This window comes from Pan troglodytes, chromosome 5, assembly GCF_028858775.2.
Source record: "Pan troglodytes isolate AG18354 chromosome 5, NHGRI_mPanTro3-v2.0_pri, whole genome shotgun sequence".
NCBI lineage: Eukaryota > Metazoa > Chordata > Mammalia > Primates > Hominidae > Pan > Pan troglodytes.
Window position 1 is genome coordinate 7,673,504 of NC_072403.2, and position 13,364 is coordinate 7,686,867.

Genomic DNA, 13,364 nt, shown 5'->3' on the forward strand with positions numbered 1-13,364 from the left:
TCTGAATGAGGGCAGTAAGCAAAAGTTTCGGCCAAGTGCCAAAAAACATTCAGTTACAACAATACATGAAACACTTGTATTAACAAGTAAAAGGTAACAGCTAACATGTCCTAACAAGTGATGTTACGACTTGAAGCAGGGCTGCTCTGTTAATGAAGTGACGGTGGCTTGACAGAGAGGAGAGGATTCGGTTAATTAACAAGAGTTACTACCCACTAATTGAGATCAACAGCTCACCGAGCAGGGATCCTGTATAATTCAATTTTTAAAATAAATTGTTGGCTCCTAATAAGCATTAAATAGCAATAGAAAGCACTGAAGAATAACAGAATCAAGGACAATGAGGCAAGACAAAGCACTATGAAAATCTACTCAACTCCGCATTCCTTTGAAGGAGCAACAAAAGCAAAGTCAGCCACATGAGTCAAGTTTGGGGCTATTAGACCTAAGTCGGTGGGGGCGGGGGAACAACACACTCCTTGTAGTGACCATGAGTCAAGTTTGGGGACTATTAGAGGTAAGTGGGGCGGGGGCAACACATTTCTCGTAGTGACCCAAATATCATAAAAGCGCTCAGGGATTATTCTGAAGAAAGGCTATTTAATTAGGGTATGGAAGTAGGAAGCTGCAGGAGCTAAAATTTAGTCAGTGCCATAAGGCAGGCCTGGAGGAAGCATTAGCTTCTGGATAAAGATGGTGGTTTTCACACACTTTTGCTCCTTCCGCAGACCCCTTTCAAAAAAGGAATGAACTCACATGAGCTAAGAGGGCAGGAAAGAGATGTGAGAAACCAAATTCTGGAAGCTGGAAAGCAGATGGATGAGTGTTAAAGGACTTAGCAGAAGTCCTAGAAAAGTCTCCTAAACCAACAGTGGGAGAGCTGAGAATGGCCCCAATTTACACTTGCAGAAGTTCCCAAATGCTCAGGAAGTGAGACCTGATTGCAAATCTCCATAGGCAGCAGTCTGGGGCCTGATTCCCTCCCCGATTCCGCACTGCTTGGCCACTCACTGCCTCACCCTCCCTGAGGTAGAAGGTGGCTGGACTGAAGGCTACAGGCTCAGTGAAGAGTGGGTCACCATGCTGAAGACAGAGGAAATTAGGTGCTTGTATGCATGGTGAATACTGAGGCCCACCACAAAGCTCTCTGTGGGCTGACAGTCAGGCCTATTTCCTTCCAATGAGGACACTGGGGAGGCTCCTCTGGGCATCAGAGATTCTCCAACTAAAAGGCCCCGTCAAGTCCTCTTATAATAAAATAGCCACAAGATCTAACTATGCTCTCAAAACTCACAAGTAGCTTTTTAGGCCCCTCACTTTTAAAGAAGCAGAAAACCAAGTATTACGAGACAGGAAATATATAAGGAAAGTCACATATATGAAAAATAGAAATCCAAACAAACAAACTGAAAAAAAGCAACGTGGAGGAAGTAGAACAAGCAGGGGGAGGAGAATCAGAAACAAAATAAAACAAACAAGAAAATCTCCACGTCTACCACCTTTGATATCCTCAGACAGAGAGATCAGGAAAGATATCAAACAAACAAGAACAGGATACTACATAAAAAGAAATAATGTGAAACACAGAATTTTAGAAGTTGAAAACAAAACATAGAAATTCACAATCCAAGAGACGATTTCGAAGATACAGTTGAGGAAATCTAATCTCCCAGAAAGTAGAGCAAAAAGGTGTAGACATGAAAAACCAGAAGAAGGAAGATAAGAACATTAGAGTGCCTCAGGGCAGTCAGTATAACAGGATTTCCAGAAAGAGAGTACAGAAAAAATGGAGCAGAGCAAACAACTCTCTTAAAATAAGTCAAGAATACTGATCAAAGCAGAGAGGCACATGCATTTCCACACCGAAAGGGTGTCCTCCAATAACGAATGGGTCTAGACCCACCTCACATCAAGTTCCACACCACTGGGACCAAGAGAAGGTCTGAAACACTTTCCAGAGGGGACAGATGGGACTGGGAGTCACAATGGCTCTTGGTTTCCCATGGTGATACTGCAAATTAATAGGCAATGGAGTAACACCTTCAAAGTTCTGAAGGAAAATTATTTCCAATCTAGAAATATATACCAGCAACATTATGAATTTTGAGATTGGACTAGAGATATTTTCAGGTATATTTTGTCACAAGGTATTTGTTTCCCAGGCATCTTTCTCAGGAAACTAATTATGATTTTGCTTTACCAAACCAAGTAGTCTTGAATAAGATGTCAGGAAACAGGGCTCAGTGCAGGATCGCAGCTAAGAGAGCCCCCCAGAGGAGCATGAAGTGCCACAGCAGGGTTTGACCTTCTGGCCAGTCCACACGGGGTCAGGTCAGAGGCTCTAGGACTGCCTCAGGAAGATGTGACTGACAGCCCAACCGGGGTTTGAGAGCCTAGAGAGGTGATTTGCACAGCTGGAGCAGAGTATGGGGTAAAGTTAGTGATAAGTACACAGAAAATGAATAGAACAGAGAAAGAAGGCATCTGTTAGCTCTACAGTAAACAAATGACAATTGTACATAGAAGATAAAATAGGACGGGCATGGTGGCTTACGCCTGTAATCCCAGCACTTTGGGAGGCCGAGGCATGTGGATCACAAGGTCTGGAGTTCAAGACCATCCTGGCCAACATGGTGAAACCCTGTCTCTACTAAAAATACAAAAAATGAGCCAGGCGTGGTGGCGGGCACCTGTAGTCCCAGCTACTCGGGAGGCTGAGGCAGAAGAATCGCTTGAACCCAGGAGGCGGAGGTTGCAGTGAGCCCAGATCGCACCACTGCACTCCAGCCTGGTGACAGAGCGAGGCTCCGTCTCAACAAATAAACAAATAAAAATAAAAAAAGATAAAATACATGTGGTTTACTGGAATGCATAGCATTTGTCAGTCATGGTAATGTAGCACTAAATATTGACTTGACTCTAAAATTAAAATATAACAATTGAGTATTAAGAGAACGGAGGGATGGGTCAAGGGGAGAAAAAGAGAGCAAAACTCTTGTTTTGAATAAGAGGAGGCCAACAGATAAGTCCTAGAAGGGCAAAATCAATAACGACATGTTATTTGGAAACATGGAGATAAATGCCAAAATAATTGTAATACAGTACAATAGAATTTCCAGAAACAAATAATTATCTTTAAATAAGACAGTGTACCACAGCAGAACAACAAACATTTCTGTATGTCGGAAAGGGCCCACAGAGCACCCCAAACAGCAGAGCACAGAACATTCCCTAGCAGATGGGCTTAGCCAGGGAAATGGGCAGGGAGGAAGCAGAGGGTAGCAGACAGCAGGGATTTGTGAGAACTCCTGTAGAATGATTAGAGGACTAGGGTGCTGGGGTAACTGGAGAAAAACATCTAATAAAGAAGGGAAAAAAGAATTATAAATGTGAGCTTTGTAAGTAGCAGATGTGAGTGACTAACCCCCTCCCCGCAGGCCCCTCTACGTTGCAGAGAAAGCGAGACTGCAACGAAGAAGATGGGCCTCAGCACACCCCAGCCTGAGCTCTGCCCCAGGGATGGGTATTCTGTCGCACTAGCTCCACTACAGACCCAGCACTTCCTTACAGGATTCCCCTGTCACCCTGCCTCTGGATGGGGAGGGGATGACATCTTTGGCTCCATCAACATTCCAGATCCTGCACCACCACAGAAGGCACTAACAAGGTGGGCAGATGAAATCTGCAGAGAAGACAGAGCAGGCAACCCTGGGAAGAGGCAGGCCAAGGTGAAGTACGCGACCTCAGCAGCCCAGGGAGGAGGGCGGTCAGCACTGCCAAACTGTGATGATGGGCAGATGTCAGGAGGATGCAGGGACTCAAGCAGGGCCCTGGGCACATCAGAGAAAGCTACTTGGATAGGGTGTTGGGAACTGAATGGATGGGGTGAGGCTGTGTGTGGAGGTGGCTCCTTGATGCCTTTTGGCAGAACAGGGGGAGAGAGAGGCCAGGCAGTGACTGGAGGGACCCCGATTCTGAAGGGGCCTCTGTAAAAGATGAGAGGGAGCCTCAAAGGAGGGCCAGAGGCCAGATGCAGTGGCTCATGCCTGTAATCCCAGTACTTTGGGAAGCCGAGGCAGGCGGATCACTTGAGGCCACGAGCTTGAGACTAGTCGGGGCAACATGGTGAAACCATGTTAGGTCTCCAAATACAAAAATTAGCTGGGCCTGGTGGTATGCACCTATTGTCCCAGCTGGGCCTGGTGGTGGTGTGCACCCATTGCCCCAACCACTTGTGAGGCAGAGGTGGGAGGATTGCTTGAACCTGGGGGGCAGAGGTTGCGGTGAGCCGAGATCGTGCTACTGCACTCCAGCCAGGGCGACAGAGTGAGACTCTTGTCTTAAAAAAAAAAAAAGAGGGCCAGGGCTGAGTGGGGAGGCTGAGCGGCAGCCTGAGCCTCTTGAGCAGGCAGAAGGGCTGAGGCCACAGGCCAGGAGGAGGCACTCTCCAAGGGGCATCAGGGCGACCTGCTAGTGGGACAGCGGAAAGGAGGGCGGGTGCCATTTTCATGCTTGGGAAGCACTGTTTTAATCACAGAGCACTCTAACATTTAAAATACAGCGCTAGTGTAAACGGTGAACCCTGGATCTACGAGAACCTCAGCTGTGCATGGCCTCTTGCATTGCTACTGAAATGGAGGCTGGTTAGCCTCCATCCATGCCTAGAATTCTTCCATCTTATTTATGATAATTATTCTAAGTAAGGGGCTTCTGGCAGTACTAAGCCCAGGTGTTATGTTGTAGTTAAGGAATAACCATCTACAACAAAAAATGTGAAATTTAAATCCATTATACAGCTGTTCATGTAGAAGGCACTTCTTAAGATTAACGCCTACATCTATTCTGTGATTTCTCTATCGTGGGGCCCTTATGAATGTCACTTGCTGAATTCATATGCCAAGAGGCAGGCAAGTGCCATCATCTGCAGTGCATAAATGGAGAAACACAAATTTACAGGGCTGAACAATTTACAGATGGCACGTGGGGAAGGGGTGCTGGAGCCAAGACTGCCAAGCCAGGCTTCTGGGCTGCCCCACCCTGGGCCCAGACAACACCTGTTTCACGTGGTCTGAGCCAGAAAGGTGTGGTGCCCTCTCAAAAGGGCATGGCCATTTTTGTGGGGAGGCCTCCTCAAACATTAATTTCAGTAAGAGTGGTCAGCTGGTCAATACTTCCCCTGCTTTCTTCTTTTTAGCAGTAGGACTGAGAAATTACTTAATAGGGAGGCTCCCCTCTAAACAGCCTTTTCTTATGCTTCATCCCTAGGAAGTCAGACTAGGAAGATGAATTCAACAGAAAAAGCCTTGTGAGGTGGTGCTACTGAGGGTAGCTGAAGAGATCGAATAATAATAATGATAATGGTAACAAGAAGACAAGACCAGAGATGGCTCTCCTTGGCTGTGAAAATGACAGTGAACAGATCTTCTGATGCAGAGCTAGCATTTCAGAGCCTCAGCGTGTCCACGCTACCTCGCACAGCTCATTACATGCGCTCCAGCTGCCTGCTTCATTTACATTTACCCAACTGGGGCATATTAGCCACCCCCAGTGGATAAGGATGGAGCTTCTGCTGTGTGGGGGAAGCAAAACTTACAGAGGCTTCCTGCGGGGCCACAGTGAGTAGGCAGTGCCAAAACGACCAGTGCCCAAGTACCCCCACAGTCGCTGCCACTGCTGTGGGCCATCTGCATCTGTACCTCTTTCACCTACACGACTGTGTCTATCCATCTCCCTTCCTCCCACCCCCACAAATCTTCACCAAGCACCCGCTAGGTGCCAGCCAGTAAGCTAAGCCAGTTGCTAAGGACACGGGTATGTGGAAGCTAGACATGTCTCTGTCCTTAAGGAGCCTGCAGTCTATGGCCACCAGTCTTGGGAGGGAATGATGGCAGAGAGCCAGGGTGCTGTCAGAGCCAGGAGGTAGGCACCTAGCACAGACTAGGTGGAGGCAGGGTGTTGGTCAGAGGGAGGATGCCTAAGCTAAGACCTGAAGAATGAGTGGGAAGTGGCCAGGAGAAGCAGACGGAACTGTAGGAGCAGGCATTTGACGAGCCCAGTGTGGCCAGGCTGTTCCACCCTCGCTCATCAGCTTACCCAGTGCCCACACACAACGCACTAGCTCCTGCCTCCATGCCTTTTCTCATGCCCTCCCACCCACCTGGAATGTCTTCCTCCTTCCTATCATCCGTATCTCCCAATCTGGACAAGGTCCAGCTTACATCTAACTTTCTGCAGACATAACTCCAATCATGATTGTGAGGCTATTACTTCAGTATGAATACAATAAATTTGCACAATGTCTTCATATTTGCACAGATATTTGTAAATAATGTGTTCTTATTAATTGACACCCAATTAGAGTCTATATTTCTCCAGGGCTAGGAAATCTCTTTCAATTCTCTTTGATTAGTTTGGCATTGAGAGGAAATTAGATGAGCAAATAACACATTTATAGAGCATCTAAGAGGTGTGAGGTGCTGTGCCAGCTGTTTAGGTACTTATGAAGGCAGCAGTTATTCTGAGGATCTAACAGACCCTTAGTTCAGAAGGAAAATGGGCCCGTGACCTACTGAATTGCATCAACTGCCTATGCAATGGAATGAGGGTTGCCTCAGACCCACAGCCCAGCATGACATCAGGGCTCAATTTAGATCTTGCAGGTGCCAATAATTCAAGAGTCTGTTGCTCCAACAAAGGCACTACAACATCACCTTATGTTGTAGTATTTTGTTTTTTAAGGGTTAAAAATCTAAGCATCTTAGAAGTTCAGAAACATAAACGATAGTAGGATTCAGATTTCCAGGAGGGAGGTAGAGAGACAGACAGGAAGAAAGTGAGAAGAAAAAGAGAAGAAAACCGCATTTAAACGGTCACTTGAAGCTTCTATGAAAAGTCCAACCTCTTTATGACGACCAAATATAATGTGAATACTCCTGAAGGTGTGAGTCCCTTTAGAGTCTCTCCAGAAAGTTCTCATGGGACTCTACGCAGGTTTTCTCAGCATGACTGCTTTTTCTAGCTCTGATGGGGATTTTGAGTGACGATGAATGAAGGTGAGTTATATTTCCATCACTCAGTGTCACAGATTTTACTCAACCTGGTCATAGCACGGACATCAAAAGAAGCTTTGGCAAGCTGCTGAGGTGGGAGTTAAATCTATCTCAGGGATCAAAGGTGGCTGGTCAACACACCACATTGAAAGGTTAGGGAATAATACAGAGCTGCAGTGAGTTTCCTTCTCCTGACTTTGCCCCTACATAGAACCCTTAGAAGTATGGCTCGTTACATGAGAGTTCTGTTCATCACCCACAACTGACTGAGTGCAGGGATGTGCTCTCCCCCAGTGAGTCTGACAGTCCCAAGCTCTGCAAATTCCCGAGGAATGCATTACAGTAGCTACACTGGCTACAGGATCCACCCCCTGGAACCCGCTGCCAGGCCTTCCTTCTCAGGAGCTGTCTTCAAGATCGGCCTCCAGAGGCTTCAGCTTAGGACCCAGGGTCCAGAAATCCCATCCATCAGGAAACAGTGTCAAATGAAGGGAGCAAGGTGCATGAGCACAAAATAGCTTGTTACCTCTGCCAGGAGGATTTTAGAAATGGGTTTCTTTTCTGATGTATAACAATGTTGCCCTTGTTACTTTTACTGAAAATGTAAATTCAGTACCACAGACTACAATAACAATTTCCATGTCTGAAACATTACCCACCTCCCACAACGACAACAAGCAGCAGATGTTGGTTCTCACCTGGTTGTAGGGTACTCTTACAACTCTCTTCTCAAAATTTAACAAGATTAATGACAGAAAATTAGTCAAGACAAGTATTTGCCTGTTTGGGTTATCCTACTATCAACTTAATTGTGGGAGAAAAGTGTTTCCTTTTCACACTGCATACTTAGTGGTAAGTTGATGTGAAAGGAAAAACAAAACACAGCACTAAAAAGAGCCCCAACAATGCAATGTGCTCCACACACACACACACAGATACACACACATACACACCACACACACAGATACACACACATACACACCACACACACAGATACACACACACCACACACACATAAAGATACACACACATACACACACACCACACACACCACAAACACACACACAGATACACACACACACATACACATACACACACACCACACACAGATACACATACATACACACATACATACACACACATACACACACACCACAAAGACACACCACAAACACACACACAGATACGCACACAGATACGCACACATACACACATACATACACACGCAACCCCACACACATACACACCACACACCACACACAGATACATACACACCACACACACATACACAGATACACACATACATACACACCACAAACACACACACCACACACACAGATACACATATACACACATACACACACCACACACACACCACATACACCACACACATACACACATACCACACACACACCACACACACACCACACACATACACACCACACATATACACACACACCACACACCCACACACACATACACACACAGATACACATACACACACACACACATATACACACATACACACACACACAGACACACACACACAGATGCTATCAAAAGAAAGCAGTTGTCATAAGGCTGCCTTTCTCAATACAAATGACTGTGTAAGAATTTAAAACGTTACCTTACATTTTATCAGGACTGCATGTGGTACTGATCTGCTTCCCCGAATATCTTCTACTAACCCAAACTCAAATTAATGTGCTATTTTCTAATAAATGCAAAACAAAAATTATTCAAATTACTCAAGTGATGTCAAAGACTTCAAGAGGAAATATCTGTGTCGATTCTAAATATACAGATGGCGACACGTGTCAAGCCTTTTCGGAGAACATTACAACGGATAAATTTTAAAAACGATAGCAAAAATGGGAAGAGACAGCAGATCTTAGAATAGCAAAAGTGAGAATGTTCCAGATGCTGATTGGTGTGTCTGATATGGTATAGCCTCATGTAATATGAGGCAAGCACACAAAGCACAACAAGTAGAACTCTGAGCTAGCAGAAAGCTTTCTAGCTTAATTAATGGCAATGCTAATGAGACTAGAGAGCTTGGCTGTCCTTCATCCTCTACATCTGGCTGTTCACCAAATCCCGCTGATTCTAAGACTCAAATCAATCGCTCCTCTCCCTCTCCATGTTCTCGGCTGAATGCAGATCCTCCTCATCCTTAGCTGGACAGCTCCAACAAGCCTCTAGGGAGGAAGCATGGTGGTTTCCCTCAAGCTGTCCCCACCATATGAGAGGGAATAAGGCTAACCGTGAAATCTGCGGAAATCAGGGTGACAGTGGGTGTTTCTGGGAGGACTTTCTGGATAAGCTGGCTTTTGGGATATCCACTTGTGCTTAATTAAGTATTTACAGAGCACCCTCAGCTGTTGAGAGCACTGAGGATAACCTGGGAAGGAGACGATGCCCACAGGCATGAAGACCTGGGTCTGTGTTCACTGCAAATATCCTATCACAAAGTTTTTTTGACAGCATATGAACAAGAAGGATAAAAAGTGCACATAAAGGAAAGAGGAGCGTCTTGGGTCACAAAATACTCATTTCAGACCCTGGCTCTGCTATTCCCTTGCTGTGTGACCTGGGGAGAGCACTGAACTGCACTGTGCCTCAGTTTCCTTCTCAGTGCAATAGTGCCCCAGCCCTGGAAATTAAACACAGTAGGGGTGCGGCTCCTGGCATGCCTCCAGGCTCGCCCTCACCACTCCCTGCGTGCCGCGGCAAGCATGGGCTGTCTCTGTCTGTCTTGGAGCACATCCTGCTGTTCTTCTGCAATAGCATCCTGCTATAGGGGAAGACCCTGCTCGCCCGCATTCAAACAGTGGACTTTCAGTGGGGCTGCTCATCCCAGAATCCTCACACCCTGAAAACAGGCCAAGGCCTGGGATCCAGTCCCACGCTGGCTACAGCGACAGGTCTAGGGATAACTGCAGGACCCACAAGGGCCAGCCACAGTCCTTCCTCAGGATTTTTCTAGGTGGATTGTTCTTAAAGGTTCTATTCCTCTTTTGACTGTGTGAGGCTGTGTCCCCAGAAAGGCAGTCTAGACTGCCCTCTGCCATGGGGAGCAGCTGAGGGATGGAGGCAACATCCCAAGGCACTGGAGCCAAGAAGCAGAGGGGCCCTGAAGGAGCGCCAGGTACCTAAGGCTACTCTGAGTTCAGTTTCAGTTCCTGAAAAACAGAAGAACTCTGACTGCTGGGAAAGTCCATTCACTTTTCTCCCTTTCCTAATATAGTACTAAATAGTTTCACTATGCTTAAGCCTTTATTAGCATAGATACTTCACACATTTAAAAAATAATTCATGCGTATCATCCTTCGCAACTTTTGGAGCATAACAGGACACTCCTAATAATAAAATGTCATGTTTTATTCCTACAGAGAACATAAACAAAAGTGCACATATTTTTTAAAGAATAAGATGTTATGCTTACATCTTATTTTTCTCACTAAACTTGTTTAAGTATAATCTGTGTTATTCACATATACAATATAAATTTGTTAAAATATGTTTGAGAGTTATTTAAAAAAGTAATTAATGAGAGTGGCAGATATTAATTTCTGCTAAACTATACATTTTAATTAAAATTTTTGGGCCGGGTGCGGTGGCTCATGCCTGTAATCCCAGCACTTTGGGAAGCCGAGGTGGGCGGATCACTTGAGGTCAGGAGTTTGAGACCAGCCTGGCCAATATGGTAAAACCCCGTCTCTACTAAAAATACAAAAATTAGATGGGCGTGGTGGTCCATGCCTGTAATCCCAGCTACTTGGGAGGCTGAGGCAGGAGAATCACTGGAACCCAGAAGGCGGAGGTTGTAGTGAGCCAAGATCGTGCCACTGCACTCCAGCCTGGGGGACAGAGTGAGACTCCGTTTCAAAAAAAAAAAAAAAAAAAGGAGGGTTACTTAGAAGCAACATAAATTTTATATTTGAAAAGTATAAAAAAACCCTCAATTCCAAACATAATCAATCCAACAATGCATTTTTCAGTCCACAAGAGAAGAAGGCCAATTTTTGTTTTGAAAAATGAGGTATCTTCTTTAAAAAATAAAATAGAAGGCCAAAAGAATCAACATAACCAAATTACACTTCAAAGATTATTTTATATATTCTTGCTTCCTATCTTTATGCTATTTTCCAACTCCCTATATTATACGTAAAATTTGAAAAAGATCTTATTTTTGCCTTAATTTTCTATAATTAATGTCATTAGTTTCCTGCACAAAGTTTTTATGCAAAACAAATTTATTTAACTCTTGGCCACGAATTGTCAATATTTTTTCATAAAATTGGAAGTACATTGAGACAAAATGTTCACAAAATAATTGGGCAGTATCTCTTTTTCTGAGTGTTCTTATTTTTGTTTTTAAAATTTTAATTGACACATTATAATTGTACACATTTATGGGGTACATTTTGATATTTTGACACATGTATATGTTGTATAATGATCCATTCAGGGTAGTTAGTGTATCTCTATCAGCTCATGCACATTATTTCTTTCTGGTGACAACATTAAAAATACTCTCTTCCAGCTATTTTGACATATACAATAGGTATTGTTAACCTTAGACACGCTATTGTACAACAGAACACCAGAACTTATTTCTCCTATCTTATTGTTACTTTGTACCCATTTACCATTCTCTCCCCAGCCTCTTTCCACCCATCCCTTCCTCAGCTTCTGGTAAGCACCATTCTACTCTCTGCTTCTCTATCATCTTTCTTTAGATTTCACAGGAGTGATATCATTCAGTACTTGTCATTCTGTGTCTGGCTTCTTTCACATAACATGATGAAAGAAATTTGGAAAATTTTCCAAATTTCTTTCATCTTTCTTTTAAGATGTTTTTGGCCAGGCGTGGTGGTTCATGCCTGTAATCCCAGCACTTTGGGAGGCCAAGGCGGGTGGATCACCTGAGGTCAGGAGTTCGAAGACTAGCCTGGTCAACACAATGAAACCCCACCTCTACTAAAAATACAAAAATTAGCTGGGCATGGTGGGGCATGCCTGTAATCCCAGCTACTTGGGAGGCTGAGGCAGGAGAATTGCTTGAACCTGGGAGGCGGAGGTTGCAGTGAGCCGAGATCGCACCACTGCACTCCAGCCTGAGCAACAGAGCAAGACTCTGTCTCAAAAAAAAAAAAAAAAAGAAGGTGCTTATATTGAGATAAAACATTTAAAACTAAAAAAAAATAAAGTAAAATAGTATTTAAAAATAAATGAAAGTAAAAACATCTTTTTTTTTTTTTGAGATGGAGTCTTGCTCTTTCACCCAGGCTGGAGTGCAATGGCGTGATCTCAGCTCACTGCAATCTCTGCCTCCCGGGTTCAAGCGGTTCTCTTTCCTCAGCCTCCTGAGTAGCTGGGATAACAGGCGCGCACCACCACGCCCGGCTAATTTTTGTAGTTTTAGTAGAGATGGGGTTTCACCATGTTGGTCAGGCTGGTCTTGAACTCCTGACCTCGTGATCCTCCTGTCTCGGCTTCCCAAAGTGCTGGGATTACAGGCGTGAACCACCGCGCCTGGCCAAAAACATCTTAAAAGAAAGATGAAAGAAATGTGGAAAAACTTGGTTTAGATGCTGACCGACATTTGACAAATAACACAAGTAGGGCTGGATGCAGAGCAGGGCAAAGGCCCCACTCTACACTGAAACTTTCTGTATTGCTCTTCAGGAGAGTGAAGGGGGAAGATGACAGCCAGAACCGAGGCTTCAGCAAGCGCAGGTGCATACCTGCCAGAGAGCTACAAGTGGTCATTTCTCAGGTATACTTACACAATGGTTTTTCCAATGTGCAAGAATGATTTCTCCACAAATTCCCGGACACTATGGACCTCCCCAGTAGCTATCACGAAGTCCTCCGGCTCGTCATTCTGCAACATCAACCACATAGCCTAGAGGGAAAGAGAGGCAAGTTCACTTTGAAGTCACACTCAGTGGCCACACATTGTTTTCCAGTGCACATAATCAGATATGGACACAGACAGCTGGAACATGAGCGTGAATTTCATACCATATTCTAAGCACAACAGCAATGGCTCCCAACTTTTACTGAGCATCCGAATAACATGAGGAACTTCTTGGTGTGGATGCCAGGGCTGCAGCCGTAGAGGGGTGGGCTCAGAGGCCTGGAGATTCTCTCTCAGAATATTTATCCTTAACATCCCAGGTGATTCTCATGGTGCAGGCCCTCAGATCACACCGTAGAGGAATGTGATGGGAAGCAGTGTCTATGGCAAATAACCTTTTTATGGTATTATTGACAAAAAGAGCAGTTCTAAAAGCACTGTTTAATTTT

General features: G+C 44.8%; 1 protein-coding gene across 5 annotated transcripts in view; it reads right to left on the reverse strand.

Moving 5' to 3' along the window:
• GMDS (GDP-mannose 4,6-dehydratase) overlaps positions 1 to 13,364 on the reverse strand; it is a 679,307-nt gene that overhangs the window by 158,226 nt on the left and 507,717 nt on the right. For all 5 annotated transcript variants that reach the window (XM_063812047.1, XM_016954803.3, XM_016954804.3 and 2 more), the window contains exon 8: positions 12,842 to 12,960. In XM_063812047.1, the coding sequence (XP_063668117.1) occupies positions 12,842 to 12,960 (119 nt within the window). The remainder of the gene's footprint in view (positions 1 to 12,841; positions 12,961 to 13,364) is intronic.